Here is a 21769-nt window from a genome sequence, read left to right as displayed (position 1 = left end):
TCCCAGAAATGAAGAAAAGCTAATGCCCCAGTCCACTCCAGTGGGGCCCATATCTGTCAGCAGCCTTCTCTGTTTCAGAAACCTCTGAGCATTCTCTTTAAGGACCTTACCTGATCTCAGCTGTTTTATTCTCCCATTGCTGGCGCTGGGGTCGACAGGCAGGAAATCTTTAAACCAGGTGATCTCCGGGTCTGGGTTCCCGCTGGCTGCACAGAGCATTGTGGCCGTTCGTGTCCGCTCCACCACTTTCAGCTGGGGCCCCATGTCAATGTTTGGGAAGCCGGGAGGTAGCTGATCCTCTGGTGGGGGAGAGAACAAATGAAGAGCGGTTAAACACGATTAGGGCTCAGGACAGCTGAAGTTTAGTGGAATACACTGAAGAAAGCATCAGGCAGATTTGCTGCCCAGGACTCTGAAATGCAATCAAAAACAAGGCTACAGCAAATGGTCCATAGATGGCCTGTGAAAATACATTAAATAGTCCAGTTTACTAGCTTATGCATACCACGTGACTCCTCTAACGTCCCACGAGAAAATTCTACAGTTAAACACAATCTGTTAGTCCAAAAACTTCTGGGCAGAAGTATAGTCATCGCAAAGTTTCTCCAGATCTTGCACTGAATCTCTCTGCTAGTTAAGTGACTTGCACCTATTTGTTTTTACAGCAGAAGCTGTGCACACATACGACAAAGATCCCGCACTGCCGAGTGCAGTCTGTACAGGTCACATTCAAAAGGAACGGCTCCTCTTCGCCCTCCACGGCCCACGGTACGGGAACAAACCGCACCAGAGAAATAATGACAGTGCCTCTGTGAAAGGGCTTGTCAAGCACACAGTGGAAACTGGGCGAGAAAGGGGAGGAAAACATCACCCAGCTGCGGTTACCGGAGGGGACACACACACAACAACAATAAGCCAAGTGCTGTCAGACAGGGTGTGATTTCTAGATTTATTAACTCAGAGTGCTGCTGCCCTGGAAGAGGAGGGACGTGGCACCAGCACCTAGAAGGCAGCTCAACAGAGCTTCCTGCTTCTGCTCCATCCTGCCTTTGCCTTCACTAATGAGGGCGAGGAAGGCAATCGTAACTGCTGGTGACTAATTTGCGATAACTAATATAAAACCCCAGTGTTTCCCCCATAATCCTTGTCATGACCTCCCCGCTCTCGTGGGAGAGCACTGTCCTAGGCTGCTGCTGCGGCTCAGGAACGTGCCATGCTTTCCTGCCAGACGCATCTCCAGGGCAGGGCAGCTGGGAAGGAAGCTGCAGCCACCACGGAGAGAGTTTGTGGGGAGTCTCTGCCATTTCAAATGATGTGCGTTGAGGAATCCCAGCCGCAGGAACCGACAGCATCGAATCCATCCCAAAAGTGGGGGAGAGATGAGAAGGGGAATAACACAGAGGGTTTTAAAAAGGTGGGATTTTTCAAAAAGCGACATGGACCTAGGTCAGCCCCTCACTGAAACCAACGGGAGCTCTGCAATGGCGCAGAGAAGGGCTGCAAACCCCTGCTTCGGGGGTCAGTTTGGGAAACCTCCTCGCCAGCTGCAGACGTGACAAGAGCTCATTTCGCGCTGCCGGCGCACCGGGTACCAGCAGCGACGGAGCCCAGCCGCGCACAGCCGAACCCAGGGACCGCGGAGCGAAGAGGAAGCTGGCAGCTCCGCTCCGGTGGTGCCGAGGACAGGGATGCCCGTTCTGCTGAGAGCAAGGCAGGTCGAATTGCCAGACCCCAGCATTGGTCTGTGAAGAGCTCCAAGCACGTGTGATTCGGGTAAGAGTTACTCCACACTGCTGTGCCCCGCGATTAAACTTCTGAAGACCTGTGAAGATCATCAGGACAGAGCCGAAGGTTTGAGCAGTGCTCTGAAGTTACCCAAGGCCAAGAAATTCTTGTCTAATACTGCTATTAGCAGTGCATAGCTACTGCAGGGAAGAAAAGGGTTTAAATGCCTCGATTGTGTGTTTGAAAATGTGCATTGTTTCCTTCTCGGACCATCTACGCAGAGTTATAAAGGATCTATTGTGACTCACTGGAGAGTGAAACGTGTTAACCACACCTCTCCCCATATAGCAAAGGAATCTGTCCATAAACAAAAACACATACCATTTTATAACTGCTAAAGTAATACAGATCTCCTAGTACAGACAACTTACAGTGCTAAGTCATTTTGGTGCATTTTAAGCATCTCTAAACCAGGGAATTACATTCTAAATAGAGACACGGACGTCTTTAACTAGGGACCGAGCCAAACCTTTGGGCTCTCCGTTCACCAGGCTGTGCCTGGGCGTTGTAGGAGCCTCCGAACAGCGTGTGCTCCTGCAGATCACACGCGCTGCACTACCCCAGCCCTCCCAGGAGTGAGCTCAGGACAGAGGGACCCTGGGAATTGCTTTGCCTTTGCACAGCTCTCAGCCGGGCTTTTAAAGTCTTCTCTTCCCTTCTCCTATTTAACCAGGCGGTGGTGTGTTGTTAGGGAGCTGCGGAGCCGCTGCCGCATTGGCTGCAGATGACATCATTATTGATCACTGCTTTTGTCCTGCTCCCCGGTGATGCTACTCCACCTGGCTCAGACCCGGGTCCGTTAAGTTCACGAACCAATTAATCCGCAGAGAGAATAGCCCTCTTGACTGGCGGGGTGTCTACGCGGGCACGTGCGCGTGTGTTGGGGGAGGCCTGGTACAACTATTATTACTGAGTGTTTCTAATTAAACAAAAATGTTAATCTTGCAGCACATTGTGCAGAATTCCTCTGAGTTTAATTAAAACAACTGCGACTAGAGGCGTGATCAGATTTGAGGATCAGATCAGCAGAAGAAGCATCTCTGAATATCACATATTCCACTGATTCAAGTGCTCAGATTTCCTTCCTGCCAGGAAAGTGAAACTGTCTTCATCCCCTAACAACTGGATCCCCTGTAATAATGCAATTACAGCCTCAACTCAATCCCCACAAGACATGGACACACATGCCCTACCACCCTCCCCCTCAATCCCCAACACCAGCCCAAACCTGTTACCAAATAAACAAGGAATGGCTCGGATCGTGAATTCTCTTTCTAAAAGCAGCCCAGGCGACTGCGCGAAGAAAGACCCGAGCCGCAAGCTGAAGCAGCTTGAGGGCACATCCGGGCAGCTGCTTGCCACTGAGACTCCTGCTGTCTTAAACAGGCAAGTATTTTCACGTGTTGCACTTGCCATATGAAGAGGTTCTCCCAAGCACCTTGTTCAAACCTGCTCTTGGACTATTTTAAAGGCCTCTCCTGAGAAAAAGCTACTGCATTATCTCAACGCCACTGAACAAAGTAGGGTGAGAAAGAGTGCAGGAAGAGGGAAGGAGGGAGGAAAGGAGAGAAGAGCAGAGCACTTCGGCACTCACTTATAATAAATCCTACTGAAGGACATGCTCTGTGCTGGTTCATGGCATGTCATGAGCCAACGTGGGCGCGTGCGCTGACGCACACACGGTCATACGAATAAAGCAAACAGACACTGGTACTCGCTGTCTCCTTGTCACTCTAGAAGGTGGCAGCTCTGTGTTCAGATAATTAGCTGCGCTGGAAATGAGGATGATGAAGAAAGATAAAGCGAGTGTTGCTGCTGCTCTTTTTCCCGCAGGGCGTGCTCAGTTGTTTAATAATTTAGAGGAGAAGGAGGGTGTGAGCATGTACAGACGCGCTATGCATCGAATGCAAACAGCTACAATAAGGATGTTGCTGAAGAGCAGAGGAGGAATTTTTTGCCCTTCTCTGGAAATACGAGCCCAGCTCATCGACGCCGGCTGGTCTCTAAGCAGTCAGCTATCCCCGCTTCAAGGTGGAGGAACCAAGAACGAGAGAGATGCAGCAACTTGAGTAACACTAGTTTCAAGCAGAATCAGGATCAAAATTCAACACTCCTGAATCTCATTCTTGCACTTACGACCACCAAAGCTGCCCCTGGCCCAGCAGGGATCTCTGCATTATACACCTGGCAAAATTACATAAGCAAGTTCTTTCCATCAATATGTATGCACCTGTGTCTTAGTTAACTGTAATCACACTTCCCAAGACAATTTAAATACATGCCAGGAATTTTAGTAACATGTTCTGCCTTTTGATTCCATATATTTTGACCTGAGAATCTTGCATGAAAATACCTAAATAGCCTAGCAACGTTATTAAAAATTTGCATGGTTATAGACAACAAACACACTCTTGGTAAAGTGTGCTGGACTTCATATCTGTGTAGGCAATACGCTGCCTTCCAGACACTAACGTACCCCTAGGTACACTCCTTATAAAGGCATCCGAGTTAAAGTCGCTCCGATATTATTCATCAACTATACCAATCTGCTTTCAACTTGGCTTGATTTTCAGGTCACTATAAGAACAGCAAAACAAGCAAAGTTTGAAGAAAGTGTGCCAAGAGTTTTTCAAGCAGCAAGGTAATATTTCAGAAGGGCGAGCTTCTCTAAAAGATGTGCTTCTGTGGGACTTCATGCTTTCTACTGAGCATCTAGAACTGATTTTTGTTTACTTTGTGCTAATCTAAAGCCAGCAATCACAAAAACCAACAAAACAGCAGATACTTTGCTAGGACTTCACACTTGCCCACACCAGATGTCCCCTTTGAGTAGGAAATGTGTGAGAAAAATGTCAGGCCAGAACTGCTAAAGAAATGTATGAATACTTCATAAAAACAACAATTGGGAATCATATGAAAAGAAGTTCTGAAAGCCTGTCCATAGCAGCCTGAATCATACACTGGTAATAACTACCGCAGACCTGATATGTTTAACAGCAGTTTTCCTCAATTTTCCAGAGTGCAGTAATCCTCCGGAAAAGATAGCATTGGCCAGGATGCAGCGAGCTGTCAGGGTGGAGGAAATTTTGTTCCATTACATTTAACTGGACCCAAGCACTGGTTTTAAGGGGATCAACGTGCAATTCATGTTGCATTTACTAACCACCAACAAGGGGTAACCGCCACGAAATGCCCTCTGTCAGCTTCAGGGAAGCAAAGCGCTAAGCCCTGCCTGGCCCCGCTTGAAATCCAGCCTGCTGCCGCCCGGCGTGGAGGCAATGCAGGCAGAGAGCTGCATCAAGGCTCCCCTGCACACTCAGGCCAGCCAGCTGCTGCGAGCACGGGACAGTCCTCGGTGGCATTCGCACAGCCTGCCCCAGAGAACCTCTGTCTCAGGCTACTAAAGAAGGGGAGTGAAAGCATAATCTGTATACAAGAAGCAATAATTTAAAAAAATATATCTTTCCTGGGAGCACGGAGCTCAGAGAAACCGTACCAACTGGGAGCGGGAGTGCCTGTGCCAACTAACTTACTTTCTGCCTAAGCTATCATGAAAAACTACAGCAGCTGGAGTCAACAATAACTGGAAAATGCCTCCCAAAAACACTTCCTTTACTTTTCTTTGGACTCTGCAAGAATCAGATTTGCAGGCACTATGTCTAGCCAGCTGTGGAAAGAACAGCAAGTCTCCAGAGCTCTATCAAAACTCAGATCCCTTGAGAAGCAGAGCAGGAAGGACAAACAAGCCAGCAGCGCTGGTGTTCAGAGACTGTGTATAAGTTGAACGGTGTCCATCACAAGCTTTGCTTCTCAGAAGCTCGGTCCCAAAGGTTTCCTCTCTTGCAGCTTCCTGTTTTTAAGTGAACACATGTGGATTTCTATCAGGGTCTGATCCAGGAGTAGTCATCTGCATAAGCAAAAAAGGGTGTACTCCCAGTCCCTCCAGCAGCTGTATCTAGTAGGGAAGAAGGTTTTCTCTTCTGTTCTTCAGACTGGCTGCACTGGTGTTGCGGAAATCCTGAACTGTTCATACATGTGTACAGCATGAAAGTGCACACACGTATTTCTAACTGCGATTGCAACAGCACAGCCAACAGGCTGCGGAATTACTACAAACCCCATTCTGCAGAGTTTGTAACAGCTGGGGCCCAGGTTGCCGTACTCCACAGCATGGCAGGGTAACAGCTTCTGCAAATGACAGCTCACATTCATCTCTGAGCTGTGGAGCAGCCCCCATCTTTATGTTAAGCATTAGTTCTGAAAGTGAGAGAAGAAAGACAGAAAGGAGGAGGAGGCATTGCAAAGAGGGATAGAGAAAAGACAAACAGGAGAGTGGGTGAAAGCAGAAGGGAGGAGGAAAAAGAGAGGAATAGATGCCAGCCTGCTAACTCTGTCACTGTGGAAGTTAGTGGATTTGTGCTTTGTCCTTTTAACTCGCCCAGCACTTAAAAATGAGGATAAAGAGGAGACACTGTGTCGTGCAAAAGCTAAGGAAATGTCAAGCAAAGAATAACTCCAACTGAGCAGGGAAGGTGATGGTATGCTATAAAAACTACATCCTTGATGCTCTTCAACAACCTGTTTGCCTAGGCCTGCAGCTAATTACTGCTCCTTCAAATTTCATGAACTGGATATCCTAGCTGCTCCTGCACAGTCAGTTAATAAAGCTACTTAACAAGGTCCTGTTAGGCAAATGGAGCAGGAATGCTGGTGGAAAGCAGCACAGTGCAGGAGCAGAGCACACAGTAATAACGTTCTGGTGGAATCAGCAAAGTATGTAATTAGTGAAGCAGTGGGGAGATGTAGCTCCTGCTCCATCACCTGTCTCTCTAGCTGACGTGCGTACGGTGCTGAAACTGGAAGGAAGAACTGCAACAAGACATGTACACGGAACCTTGATCCCTGAGGACAGTCACTGAGCACAACTCGCCATTTCCCACACATTGCAGTCTGCTTGTTGTGGAGGGTGCCTTACAAACGCTGCAAGAATCCACAGGATTTGCTAGGACGGCAGCCGAAGGACAACGTTCTCTCATGCCACTGCTCTTAGGTAGATTCAAGGGATAGAAATTCTGAATATGATCACAGAACATTTCTCCCAAACTGTCACAGCTCTCAAGGAATACATGGGAGTAAGATGAAAAACGAGGCTCACAGCCCTCTGGGATAACCACAGCTAGACTCACCCTTGTCTTCAAGCTCTGTTCCAGTCTCTTGACAGAGGCATCCCACCATGTGCTGCTAATACAAGGTTAAATGGCATGCCAGGCAGAAGCAAAGGCGTAGCACAAAGACAAGTGCATCTGCACAAACCTGTCAGGCAGGAGCGGACCATGGGCCTGCACGCTCAAAGGCAGCCAGTGTCTTGACAGCACAGAGCCTGCCAGGTGGGCAGTGGGAGGAATACTCCCAGCACAAGGGAGGTAAAGGGCTTTGCCATGTGCCCTTTATGTCTGGCCTTTACTTACTGCTGTATGTTAGGGATTTGCACACAAATTTAGCTCTGTACTACTAGGGATGTGCTCACTGTCATTCAGACGAAAGGACTTCAGATGCTCCGGGAGCAAACACCGAAATTGCTGGAGTAAAGGCAACCGGCGTGCAGGTAAAGCTGCCACTTAGCCTTATGAGGACCACACACTGCCAGGAGCACCTAAAGCTGTCACTAGCAATGCTCACTGCAGAAATAACTGCTCTTACTCCAAGTACCCCCATCCAAAAGCCCACAGCATTCCTACAGCACCTCCTGCACATGACTCCATCAACAGCTAATGCCCCCAGGCTAACTTCCCCCTGAGGGGCTCTTGGCTGGTTATCCACCGCACCTTACGGGCCTTTCTGCCAGGATTACTCGACTCGTGATTTGAACTGTGAACACCATGCATCTCTTCCCCTAAAGCAAGTCAGTTTTAGCAAGCAGCCTGGCTTAGTTTTTCATGTAACACTTTTATAAATCTCTGGGATAACAACAATAAACATCCAGAGGCATCCACAGCAATAGCATATTGTTCCCTCCCCCACGTCAGGTTCAGAGAGCATATTTCAAACAGATGACATGAAGGAGGGATCCATGTAAACATCCTCTATAGCGTGGACAAGTGAAAAAAAGAACCAAATGGAGAGGGGAAGTGTTCTTGGAGAGTACATGGAGCAAAGTATCTGGAAAGAGGGGAGGAGCCTAGAAGAAGGGGGAAGATGGGTATTCTGCACAAGGGAAGATGCTGGCATTGCTACCAACTGCAAGCGTGAAAACCCCTGCAGATACATATCATCTTAGCTCAGCACATTAAGTGATTCCTCAGTGAAGGTTTTCCTTGGTGCCTAGATTAATGGTGTCACATTTCAGAGGAGGAGGATGGAGCCTTTCTTGTGCTGCTCATAAACAAACCTGGGGATGGGATTTTTACTGGAAGGGAGGGAAGATCACAGAAACATAGGGTAATTCAGGTTGGAAGGGACTTGAGTCTATCATCCAGTCAAACCTTCTAAAGAGGTTCTGTTTTAGCAAGCAGCCTGGCTTAGTTTCTTACACAGCAATTTTATGACTCTGTGAGGTAATAACAGCAAACAGATCTGGCAGGCCAGAACGGACCAAAAAAAGGGGGACCTTGTGTCTTGGCCATGAGTTGTTTTGTGACAGCCTTCCCTCATCTGAAGGAAGGAGAAGCTGAAGGGTCCCTTCTCCCCTGTGACACCTACACAAGGCAGACAGGCATGCTCTTTACCTCGGAGGACGGTGAGCTTAGCGTGGACGGTGACCTCCCCATGAGGGTTTTGAGCAACACACTCATAAATGTTCTCATCACGGGGAGTCCGGAGGGGCTGGATCCTCAAAACAGCACCTGCACTCTCATCGAATTCAATCGTCTGAGGGATAAAGGGAGACAGAGACATAGTAAGCATCCTTGGGGTGCAAGTACGAGGTTCATCTCTGCTTCTACAGGAGGCACCAGCACATATACAAACAGGCACACTCACAAACACACTCCTGCAGCTGCCCCAAACATAACCAGCATGGTCAGCTTCTCCCTCACTCTCCATTGACCTCCAAGTGCCAGAAAATTGTCCCATACCAAACTCTCTCCCCAGCCTACCAAAGCTGCTACGTACATGTAAAATGCTCTGAAGCAATAAGCAAGGTTGGGGCGGGGGCCTGGGTGTTCAGTGTACAACTGTGGAGAAAGAGGGGGACGTGGACCAAGGGAAAACAAAATAAAAATGACAAACCCCTGCCTTGGCCCACCATCCGCCTGGGCAGCTGACACCACAACGCTCCTCTCAGCACACAGCTGCCTGGCAAGGCAGAGTCCCACAACGAATTCCACAGGATGACCTCCTAGTCCTTGTTCTTCCACTCTCACTTCTGTCTAAACAATACCAATGGCTTGGGTCTGGCTGCCAGTACAGTTACAGGCATTGTAATGCAGTTACAGACATTGTAATGTTGACTTCAGTCTGTCCCGGGGTTAAAATAACGAGACATGGATGAGTATGAAAGGTGCATTTACAGAGCTGAAAAAGCACCAGCTTAGGTGGGGTTTCTCGGGAAAGGAAAAAGGCAGCTTTATATTATATCCCAGGCGGGGAAAAAAACCCAACAAAACAAAACAAAAAACTCCAATAATGTAAGTGGGCCAAGTTCTCTTTTGCTTTGGAACAATCCCAGGTGTTGACATGGCCAAGAGCTTGTATCTCACTCCTACAGCTAAAACTCCTCCCCTTCCAAGCCTCCCTTTATTATCGCGTCTCAGAACGGCCAAAGAACAGCACTAGCTGCTTGGTGCTCATGTCTCTCTCTATACGTACACACACACACACACAGATTTCTAGGACACCTCTTACCTCAAACCTCTGGGAGTTCACTTTCTTCCCTTTCTTGTTCCAGGTGACCCGTGGCTTCGGGTCTCCAGTCGCTTGGCAGACAAAGGAGGCCACCCCTCCCGACACACCAATTTGGTCCACGGGTTTTTTAATGAACACAGGGGGACCTTTAAAAAAAAAGAAATGTCATTATTGACACAAGGAAAGACAAACTCTAATAAATACTGCCTGTAATTAATAGCAGCGCTATCGCTGCTGTTCCCTAATGATCCCAGATAAAATTAAACCTCTTAGCTCATTTGGAAAGAACAGTCTTTACCTCCATTTTACATACGAAGAAGCTAAAGCACAAAATGATAAGGGCCTGGAACTACAGTCAGATTTAAGTGGGGTGATGCTGCAAAGCCTCTCTGACCTCTGAAGAGCGGACCCAAATTGTTTTGTGCAGGGGAGATTGCCCACGCAAAGACAATCTAAGGATCATCACCAAAAGTCTATGGTGGAGCTGGAAACAATATCTAGAAGTACTGAATTGCAATCCCCAGGATCCTACCAGATGAGCAAATCACCAGAGAATGGGCAGGATTTATAGGTATTCAAGGCAAGGGGAAAGGGTGGGAGCACCATGAAATACATGGGGCAGGAAAGTGGCACACAGGGATCTTGAAGATGATGGTGTGAAATAGGCTCACAAGGGTGGCTTTGGGATGTGAAGCCTCCTTGGCTGTAGTAGGTCTACTTTTCTTTCCTTCTCCCTGCCCCTCATCGATTCATTTACACGATGACAGGTATGCCATCTTTTGGAATAGGCAAGCTGATGGGATGCAGCACAACAAACCAAAGTCATCATCATTTTAAAATAAACCACTTGTCAAGACCAAGAGCATGGCAGCCATCTGTTCCTGCAGTTCCCCCTTCCCATCATGAGACATCTGGGAGAAACAAGGAATTCATACTGCTAAGGGAAGCCAAAAGCTCCTCCAACCTCTCCATAAGCAGCTGCTCGAAGGTGCAGTGAGGCCTGAACAAACATACTCACAGCCTGGGGCTGCATTTTAACCAGCCTGGGCCCAAGGGCCCAGCACTTGAGCTTGCAGCATGCCTGCCACTGACTCCCATCCAGGTCTGCTGGCCTTCAAGAGCACGCCTGCAAGAAGGGGAGAGGATGCTGCGATGGGACCAAGGAAGGCATCGGGGCCTTCTGATGGGAGGAAGCAAGGAAAGGAGCATCTGTGCAGTGCCCCCACCTCCTCTACCCGCAGGGAATACTTCCTCCCTTGCTCTAACCTGTTTTCCCTCACAGTTTCCTCTCATCTAGTTAGCTTAAAATTTATTGAAATATTTAAATCACAAGGCCACAGCTGTCTTCAAATAAAATCACTCAGATCATAAAGTTGCCGTCTGTTATTCTTGAGGAAAGTAGACCACATGACTGTGAAATGTGTATATTTATGTGTACATATTCAGAGTCTATAAAACAAGATGCAAACTGCCTACCAAAGAGCTTCAGAAGAGGGCAAATGGTAGCTAGAGAAAAGTCTTCAGGGTCTTTTAGGGGTCGAAAGACAAAAGGAAGCATTCCCTCCTCCCTGCCTGATGTGGCCAGCAGTATATAAATAAAAGCTACTGAGCAAGCTCATGTGATGCAATCAAGCATTTGTTTCCATGCTGGAGGTAAATACAATTTGCTGGAGCTGTTTATGTCCCACCGAATGCTGTGTGTACAAAGCATTAGACTTATAAATAGCTAAATCTATATTTAGAGGTCAGTCTTCTTTGCAATGTTACAGCTAAAGGTTACCAAGCAAGTGCCTCTGGAGGCACCGGCAGTGGGGAAATGTGTCTTCCACCTGAGCAAGGCAAAACCAAAACTTTGCTTCAGGCTAAAATATAAATCCTGCGACCTCACTTCTATCCTCTCTTCTCCTACGTTCAAAATCTGAAGAGTTTGCAGAGGCCAGTTCTGAAGGCACAGCCAAAAACGTCCAGGCCTTTTTAAGAATAACCTATTGATACAAGTTCATATCCTAAAACGAAAGCTCCTATTACTCCTTAATGCCACATATGTACTTAAATGGGTGCAAGCAGTGTGTAAGAGCACAACTGAGGAAGGAAAAAAAAAAAAGTATTTCTGGCCTAGGGAAAGGGAAAGTGCTCCAAAAATCAGAGAATGAACAGGAGTCACAGCTCAGCTGTCCTTGCCGGGATCTCTACTGACTTAGCGTGTGATCACAAGCAAGCTGACTTCCTCGGTGAACACGGCTTTCCTGAGCTTGCTGCAATGCTGCACCGCCGGCAATAAAGTCACTTCTGGAGAGTGAGAGACGAACAAAGGAAACCAAAAATCCCTCTCAGACAATCCATTAGATTTTCCTGCTCACTAGGAAAGATGATGAAAATCAAAGCTAGAATTATTGCTTTTAAAATTGTCCAAGTTTCTGAGCTCCAGACTTCGATTCCCCCCGCCCCGATAAAACACCCGTCGCGCTCTCCACCTATGCACCGCTAGTCACCGCCGCGCTTGTCACGCCAGCCCACGCCGCTCGCAGAACAGCCCTCTCCCCTCGGGCAAGGAGAAGCCAGCGCAATCGCAGGCAAGCTGGCGAGGACACCAAGCTGCAACAAATCCCTCCGTGCCGCGTGGGACTGGTGCAGTGCAGCCGCGGCGGGTCTGGCGCGTGGGGCGACACGCCACGAGGATTCCTGCCTCGGCTCCGCAAGCGCCTCGGAGCCTCCGAAAGCAGGAGGAAGGTGCCGTGCGAGAGCCAAACACCGCGAGCATCCTCGGAGGGGCTTGTGCCAAGGCTGCAGGGCCTCCTTTTAAAATAAATAAATAGAAATCAGAGACGGGTGCTTTCCAGATGACATGCACAAAATCCAGCGACTTCTGTATCACTTTGCCAGCCTCCCCTTACGGAGAGCACAGAACAAATCAGTCTTGGAAAGACCGAGTTTGAGCTCTGCCTAGGTTTTGTGGTCCCTTTTTCTTCCCTCCCTTTCTCGGCTTGCCAAGCAGCCCTGCCTGGTTTTTGCAGTATCGAAACAGGAGTGGAAGAAGCTGGAGCTTTAAGGAATTTTCCTACCACGAAAGGTTGCCTGTGGGGTCTGGGTCTCGGGAGAGAAGGCTGCAAAGCCTCGAGGACTGCTGTGTACCTCTGACTCTTCTCTACAGCTTAATGGAAAGCCATCAAGTTGAACAGCCTTTCTCTGCACTCAGCTGCCGCCCACCTCCTACGCGCTTCCCAAAAGTGACAGCCAGGGCAAGCGACACCTCCCCACCGAACGAGGACCCGCTGCTGCCGCACCTCCTTCCTTCATCCCTTCATGTGACACCAAAGCAGAAAAAAGTCCCTTGAGTGCACTCACGTATAAAGAAACCATCTCCTTACTAACGATACGCAGACACCAAAATGGTCTGAGAAGCTTTACACCAAAGAAGCTTGAAAGATGTAGGAGTGGGGAGAAGGAGGGGATGTCTCACCCTTTAAACCCAAATGTCCCTCAGGAACTGCTGCCATGGTGAATAGCTAGCGATGGATGGATGGGGAGCGAGGGAGACAGGCTGGCCAGCATGTGCCCAGCCAAAACGTCAGAAGCCAAAGATGGAGAAAGGCATGGAGAACCCGGAGGTGGTTTGAGGGGTGGGAGAGATGCAGGAGCACAGGGGGGCTTAGCTCAGCTGAGCTGACAGCTGAAGGAGAGGGAAAAAAAGCACAGTTAGGGACATCACCACCGACACTGTTCAGCCCTGGAGAGCACGCCATGGACCAGGCGCAGCACAGCCCTTCCCCACGCTGTCCTAGCGTGCTCCAGGCACGGCGAGGAGACACTTCTCCAAGGGCCGAGAGGAAAACTCGCACCGGCTCCACTAAGCCAGGGAAGCGCCAGGCCAGGCGAGACCTCAGCAACAGCCTTGCATGGCTTGGGCAACTCCATCTGCAAGGTGGACAGGTGAGGAGGTGACCCTCCTGGGCACGAAACGCAGCCACATCGTCTCCAAACACGGCCTCCTTTCCACATTTATTTCCCTGTTTCAGAGATGGCAGACCAGAATTAGCCACAAACGGGGGAAGGGGCAGAGGCAGGTCACGGGAGGGAAATATCGACTTCCCCGGGCTTTTCTGAGACAAAATTGATTCTCGAGCGTTTCACGCCAGCCTTCCTGATCAATGCCTGACATCCTCCCAGCTGCCCTCGGCCAAAATGCTCCCCCCCACCAGGTGCTTAGTCAGGAACATGGGACAAGGCGGGAGATGTATGGGGTGGGTCAACAAGAGATTGCAAGCAGCTCCTCCGTCCTCCAGTCTGGGCTACCGGAGCTGCCTTCCTCACGTGCACGCACGGACGGGCCCTGCTCTGCACCACGAAGCCCTTGAAGCAAAACCCTCGATCCTGCCGGACACCGGGCCGGACGGCGGCACGGTGGCGGGGGGGAACCAAAACGGCTGGCAGCGAGCAGGGAGACCCAGCCCCAAATCGCGCTGCGTCCCGCTGACGGAGGTGGGGACAAGGCGCCCGCCATGCCCCTTCCCTGCCTGCGCAGCCCCGGGGCGGTGGCAGGGGGAGGCCGCACAGCGCCGTTGCCGTAGCAACCGGCCCGGCCTCCCCGCGCGTGCAGGCCTCATCCATGCGCAGGCCTCATCCCTCCGGCAAGCTCTCGGGGGCTGCAGACACCTTCATGCCTGTGCTCCCTCTGGCCCCTGCCACCACCGGCTTTCCCCAGCCCCACGGCAGGGACCTGCGGCTGATTTTTAGACTGGGAAATCCACCTCCGCGCTTAGCGGCAGCTTCCCCCTCACCGCCTCCAGGAAAGCACCTCCACAACGGGCCGCACGTAAAGACAAACCACTTCTTCCTCCACCCGGCCCCAGCATGGCGAGAGCCCGCTGAAAGGGCCCCTCGCCCACCACGGCGGAAGAATCCGCGGAGACAAAAGGCAGCCAGCTGCAGAACGGGAGTCTGAAAGGGTTTTGCTTCCATTTCCAGCCCCCCCGGTGCCGGCAGTCAGCACGCTGACGAGGCCCACGCGCCCGCCCCGCCGACCTGCACGCCAAGAGCCGCGTTTCTGCCCCTCCCGCGGCTGCTGAATAACCGACCGGCCACAGAAAATAGAGAAAAAAAGCAAGAGCACAGCACGCGGGCCATTTTCTTGCCGTTTAGACCACCTTACTGCAGAGGCCTTCCCAAAGTCACGGGGCAGCTGCCCTCGTGCCCACCGCTCCCAGCCCACCTTCGACGCGCGGCCCGGGGGTCCCGCAGAGCTGGCCACCTCGAGGGCACGCCTGCTCTACGAGAAATGGGGCACCTTAGCCCGTGTCCACCGTTGCCTAGCTCAGACGTGCTGAGCAGATCAAAATTCACCCTTCTGCTCTCCAAGAACGAAGGTGAAAGACGGGGCAGTTAGACCGGTTATGGTCAAGGAGTGCTTTGCACACCCCAACCCAGTCGCCCAGGCTCCAGACAATCCCCATAATCGGGATTCAGGGCTCCTGCTCGGATGCAAGTTGTCTGTTGACCTTGGGCATTCGCCCTCCCCCTGTACCTCCGTCTGCCTCGTGGAGCGCCGAGGTGACAATCCTCATTTCTCACACCTGCCTGCCCCGGTCTAGACACTAGAAGTAATTTGGGGTAAAGGAGGGTTTCAGAACAGATCTGCTCAGCACTCAGCGCCATAGGTGGTCTCGCACACAACTACAGCCTCTAAATATTGTAATACACAGAAAAAAAGATAACCAGGCAGAATCGCTAAGGACAGAACTCAGACCGTCTTCCACATATGCTTCTCAGTGGGAAAAGAAGATGAAAAGCAAAAGCCAGACAAAAGCTTTGCAATCTCCCAACAACCAGGTCACGTTCGCTCTAATGGGGACATCTCTCTTGCCAGGCTGTTTCTCACCCCTTGCTGTCTTCAAGGCAACAAGGAAGGGATCCCACAGCCTTCTCAGTGGCATGTAAAGGGTTAACCCACCCCGTTCCTCCTCCTTCCCCACCTTTGTACTTTGGCAGAAACTTTCTGCCGATTTAGTGAAACTCCATCTCCATTTTCCACGACTGCCGACAGCCTCACAACCGGGAAAGGTACTCCCCTGGCTACGGCGCTGCGCGGCAGCGCTCTCATCTCCCCCGCCGAAAGCCGCTGCGGGAACGCGCGTGCGATCCGGCTACTGCCAAGCGCCGAAAGGATATTTGCTGGTTCAGGAAACGCGTTTTACACACGTGTGCTGCCGCGGTCTGCTCGCGTGCGGCATATGGATGCCCCGTGCTCGCGGGGAAGAGGCGAGCGCGCTGAGCAGCTGGGGCCAGAGGCTGGGAGGCAAACGGGGAGGACGAAGGGAACAGCTTCGACACAGCCGGGAGAGAAAGGGGCAGCTGAAGCGGGGAGAGGAGGCAAGAAAGGGCAGCAACGTCAGGGAGCACCTCAGCAGGGGGAAAGGAGGGAGAGATCAACAGGGAGAAGGGAACTCGAGCAAGATGGAGAGGAGGGACCTGCTCAGAGCAAGGAAGTGGAGATTAGATAAAGGAGACAAGCCGAGGAGCAGATGAAAACAGGAGAGAGCAGCCAAATTTGAGACAGATGGAGAGTGGGGAGCAAGAATGCGGCGTCTGGAATGGGTGAGCGCTTCAAAGCGGCAGCGCCAGGGAGCGGGGGAGCTCGCAGGAGGGGTGGAGGCAAGAAAGACGGCTCCATAATCTGCATTTTTCTTCGTGAGAGGAGTGAGAACCGCAGACAGGGAGCAGGACGGGTGCAGGCTGTGGGGAAGGGTGTGGGGGGTGTCTCTATGGAGACACTCAGCAAGATTAAAACCACCCCTTGGAGAGCTCCTGCGGAGCCTCCAGTCCCCTTGAAATCCAAGGTTTTACTGACAGATTCTGCCTTTTTTTTTCTAAGGGCTATTTCTCAGTGCCTCACAAATAAAATTAAAATGAGAGTTTTCTGACAGAACAAACAAACAGGGAGTGAATTATATTCCATTTCCCCGTCAATAACTTCTCCCCAACCCAGTCGTCTTATCATCATAAAAAGTCCATTAAGCAGTAATTGGGGAGGCAGCAGAATGCAGGGCCGGTCTCTGAAACAGGAGCACGCTCGCTCCCCAACTGGCCCTTGCTGGGAAGGCAGACAGGATAATTATAGGCTTCAGACAGAGACTTCCTCTTACTGTCAGCAGCTCTTGGCTCCCTTCAGGGAGATGGGACTGGCAAGGTTGGAGAAAGGAGGGTGAAAAGGGACTGGGCACATTTTTCTTGGAAGCGAAATTGTTCCCCCTTGCTATCCTCCTGTTGACCCACCAAAGCCCTGCCATGACTCGGAAAGGCCGGGCTACACACAAGCGAATTCAAGGCTTTTTCCCATTTGGACAGAGGGGAAAGTCAGCTGAAGGACTTCTGCCTTCTTCCTTCCGGAGGCCCACGGAGAAGGATGGACAGCAGCGAAGGATGCGACCCCGCATGGGATTTGACACAAGCGAGAAATGAGCGAGAAAGATCAAGAACTTATTTCATCCACCATTACTGCACCGGCTGTCAAACCACCCCGAACGCCCGCTGCTGCCACGCGCCTGTTTTCTGTGCCGCTGGCTCCCACCCTTCCCCTCAGTCGGGATGAGGCAGCAGACCTTTCATAGCTGGTACCATTCCCAGCCATTCCTGCCATAAGGGATGTAATTTTGGGGACCTGGCACATGCGTGCAGCCTTCAGGCTCCTTATTTGCAATGCATTCAGATACAGACCCTCTGGAAAAGGAGGCATGAGCCTGCAGCAGTGGAGGCAGGATGAAGATAGAGGATCCCAAAGATCTGTTCCTAGTTCTGACACCCAAGGTGAGAAAAACCACTTATCCTGCCTGCTAGAGGGGAAGCGTAATCCTTCCTTCTCGTCTATTTAAATGGATAGTTTTAAGGGATGGGACCATGCCTTATCGCATGGGAACAGCAGCGAGTATGAAGTCATCCAGTTTCAGCTGGGACCTCTCCAGGCTATCGAACATCCGTATGTATGGAAAGGATCCACCTTTCCTCACTGCACAAAGGATATCTGTCACAGTCACAGGTCGGTCCCAGCCTTAGTGAACTGGCACCCTGCTACAGCCAAGGAAAACATTGTTCTAATTGTGATTTATGCAGATGTGTAGGGCACACTGTAATCATGGGCAGGGCAGGCAGCTGGCTCCCAGCAGCAGGACGGGACTCTGCACAGAGGGCAAGACAGGATGGAAGAGAGGCAGCACTTAAGAGTAGTGAATACGGGCAAGAAGGAATGTGATCTAGGAGGTCCGACTCCGAGTTTTCTTTTCAATGCATTCTGCGGTCCCACTCCACAAACGTCCTCATCCCTTGCCTCACTCTCCCAAACTCCCTCGTCGCACCTGTTTGGACGGAGAGCACTTCAGCTGTACTAACCGCTTCTCTCTGCACGCTGCATGCACCCGGCACAGCGCGGTTCCTCTCTCCCTCCTCATTACAATAAGACTGAGAGGCAAAGGAGTGAGTAGGTGGTAACACTGACAGACCTCTGGCCAGGATCCTCATTCACCTTTTGGCACTGCATCAAGGTGCCAGAAAGAAAGGAGCTCCTGGTGACCAACAAGAGCCGAAGCAGACAAGCAAGGCTGTCACGTAAGATGGCAGCCCTGGGATCAGCCGCCACAGGGCCGGCAAGCACCGGAGCACACGCAGCCTTAGCAACGCGGCAGGCCGGGACCCTGGGGGTGCGCGAGTGCTTTCAATCAGCTGTAACAAAATCACATCCCATATTTCTCCACAAGTCCTATAACAAGGCATAACAAACCAGAGCAGAGCAAGAGCGAGAAAGCCACGGAGCCATCCTGGCAACTTAATGAGGGCTCCTTGTCCATCAATGTCATGGCAGCAATCCTGGATTGTTTGCAATCAGAGGCTAAAGGCAGAGCGCTCTCCCTCCCCCTGCCACAGTTCCCTCCAGAACTAAGTTGCTAAGACAGCTTCTGCTCAAGCCGTGTCATCGACATCGGCAGTTCGGAGAAGCTCGATTCGCCTACAACCCAGGGAAGACACGATTAGAAAGGACTTGGCCCTTTGCTCAACTTCCGCTGCTCTGTTTGAATCATTAAAAGAACCAGAGTCCACAGGGGATACCAGAACACGAGAAACCATTTCCTGTGGGACAAGCCTGAAAGAAGAAAAAGCTTAACAAGCAAGGATCCCAGCTCCCGGGGGGCCATGCCATCTTAATATAGCGCAGCAGAGGTCCCGAGCCACTGAAAAGTGGCAGCAGGATCAGCAGCAATGGGGAAAACAAATTGCTACAAGCTGCCGCATCTCATGGTCTTTCAGAGAGAGCGCAGTGCCAGAAGCCCCCAGGATGTGATCAGAGAGGTCAGGTCTGATCCTTCGTTCAGTGATATGACACAGCCTTTTGCAAGATGTATAAATGTGGCTGGGTTCCCCTGCCCTGCATCACCAACCGAGAAAGGGCTGTAGCACTGCAATAGGTGAATGATCCCAATCAGATTTGCTAGATAAGTATGTGCATGCGGGGATCATCTGAGGCTGAAAGACGCACCAGATAAATGCAATATTGCATGATAAAACTCTGCTCTTCTACTCATGTAAATAAAAGCTATGTTACTTCCATCTTCTTCCCACAAACAGTTCTATAGTTCCAATGTACTAGCTGTTGGTTTTGTACATTTTGAAGCATGGGCACACAAATTTAAGCACTATTTCTTTCTTTCAGGCAAGTGATGAAGTTTTGTGGTCTACAAGAAAAGAGTAAGGTACAATTCCTAGGGCATAGCATTCTGGATCTTTTCAAAAGCTGGTTACATCATTCCCATCCAATTCCTGGTAAGTGACTTCAGCCCGCATTTTCTATGGAACAGGCGGAGATTCTGGGTACCTAGCTGGAAATACCTCAATCCAGGTCATCACAGTACGTTGGAGCTTGTACTGTTCATCAGTTTCTACTGAAATTGAGACTGGGATGTCAAGGGAGCTCAAGACGGGAGATCTAAAAACAAGAAACCAAAACCTAATAAATCCATGACTAATGGATGAATGCAACCTTTAACAGACATGAACTTTGACTCCTGCCACATAAGTCATGACAATTTCTGTCTCTGAAACACAATACTCATCATTCAGATTTGCAGTGGGTGCATGAGCACAAAAGAAGAAAAAGGGAGAATCTAACCACAGCCCTGAGAACTGGCAGCAGTGGTGGCCTAATGAATTCAAGTTTGGGGTAACTAGAGATTCAGTGAGCCAAGAAGACAGTGCAAAACTTGAGAGAGAGAGAGATGGAATCATGGAAAAGCAGCAGCAAGGAATCCTGAAACTCTTTTATTGAAGATAGTGATGGAGGAAGGGGAGATTTTTCTCGGAGCAGGACAGGTTTCTATTCATGTTTGACATCTGCCAAGAGATGCAAGGGATGACGTCTTATCAGAAGGCTGTAACGCAGCCCCGCCGGGTGCCTGGGCAGAAAATGCCTCTTTCCTTCAGGTGAGGAAGGCAGTCCCTCAAGTGGCAGCTATCGGAATAAACCACAATTAGCAGATCTGACACATAAGGAAAGGGGAATATGGCAACACTCGCAAAGGAAAAACAACACAGGAAACCCTCAAAACCAAACAGATCCTATCCATGCAGATAGACAAAGGAAAACAAGAGCTGAAGCATCTTTCTGGCTCACTGGATGATCACATGAGAGTTAGTCTCAAGGTGATCTTTAATAGCTGAACTGAAAAAAACCTACATCCTCTTTTAGAAATTCCATACAGACAAATCAAAGTCCAGGCTAAAGATTTGTAAGTGTCGTCACTCTTAACGGCATGCTCAGACTAATTTATAAATAAATCTACGAATTCTAGCAGAGGTGAGGGAGGATGAGGACATAGCCAAATTAATTTGACTTTATTAATTAAAAAACCCACCAAGTTTCATCACTCCAACACTCTTTAGAGGTTGTGTGAGTGTGTGGGGGGGGAGTTATTCCCATTAATTATGCAGAAAATGCAAAACTATCATCCTCTGGATGACTTTAAAATAAGGAGAAACCCTTTCAGAATGGGGAGAAATTACTCCCCAAGGCAGCTGAAATTTCTCTTGCAACTTCAAAGGACAATAAATTATTCAAATCGCTCGCGCCACTCCACACACTCTCTCACTCTCTCCCCGTCTCAATTTTATGCTCCTGAGTCAATTAAAGGTTTGGAGGACTTTGGAGAAACTTTGTAGAATGAGAAACCAGCTGTGGTTCTTTCTATTTATTTTTTGCTTTTTTTTTTAAAGCTTTGCTTTTCCTCTTGGCCTCCAAAGGAAACAGAAAGGGTTCTGCACGTTACAGATGAAACAACCGTGGTACTGGTTTTAACCAAGCTCATATGAAACAGCAACGTTTCACGTCTGGAACAGCAAGATGGGACATGCTAAAAAGCCTCTACACGAAGATACTATGAAAACAGGAGGTCAAGCCATGCTCCTCATGTCAACTGTCCAAAATCATTCCTTGCAATATCCCCTTTCAAAGGCTTAGCAGCAGACTTCCAAAATATATTTATAATACTCTTTCCTGGCAACCTTCAGGTCTAGGTTCGCTGTGATCTCCTCCATAGTCACGCTGTTATCTGCTGTGCCCTTGGACGGAGCAAGCGGCTCCTCTGCCAAACCATAACCTGGCTATTTAACGTTTGCACTCTGAGAACCCCAAACCAAGACTGAGACTAATTACACTGGACAATAATGTGGCAAGAGAAGCCCTCGCTCGAAAAAGCAACCGTAACCAAGCGAGAGGAGGGCAGGCGCAGTCACAGACCGCAGCAGCAGGGCCGCTCCTGCCTCCCGCTCCGGCGGCCAGGCCAGCAGCCCGCGTGACGGTTAGCTGCACCATCTGCAGCAGATGGCAGAAACTGTGATTGTTTTCATGAACCTGAACAATCCCCCAAAAATGAAAGGCAGCTGCAGTGCAGGGAACCTCATAGCTGTCTAAGATGGGAACTGGGACCAATTATGTTGCAAGAGAATCCTCGGCTGGAGGAGGAGAGAGCGGCGCAGTGTAAATAAAACCGTTCTTCTGAGATTGCCTCTCACAGGCCAATTTGAGCCCAGATTACATCCCATGCGCACCAAAGAACAGCACTCCTCTGGTCTGGCGTCCTTGGAAAACACTCTGCTTCGCCTTCTA

The 21769-nt window shown here is 50.1% G+C and overlaps 1 protein-coding gene across 10 annotated transcripts in view; it reads right to left on the bottom strand.

Moving 5' to 3' along the window:
- PTPRS (protein tyrosine phosphatase receptor type S) overlaps positions 1-21769 on the bottom strand; it is a 138879-nt gene that overhangs the window by 71840 nt on the left and 45270 nt on the right. For all 10 annotated transcript variants that reach the window (XM_064497516.1, XM_064497517.1, XM_026105943.2 and 7 more), the window contains exons 3-5: positions 9628-9773; positions 8511-8652; positions 111-299 (exon numbers count right to left, since the gene is read on the bottom strand). In XM_064497516.1, coding sequence (XP_064353586.1) covers positions 111-299; positions 8511-8652; positions 9628-9773 — 477 coding nt within the window. The remainder of the gene's footprint in view (positions 1-110; positions 300-8510; positions 8653-9627; positions 9774-21769) is intronic.

This window comes from Dromaius novaehollandiae, chromosome 25 (assembly GCF_036370855.1).
Source record: "Dromaius novaehollandiae isolate bDroNov1 chromosome 25, bDroNov1.hap1, whole genome shotgun sequence".
NCBI classification, from domain to species: domain Eukaryota; kingdom Metazoa; phylum Chordata; class Aves; order Casuariiformes; family Dromaiidae; genus Dromaius; species Dromaius novaehollandiae.
This window is presented reverse-complemented; position numbering and strand designations above follow the sequence as displayed.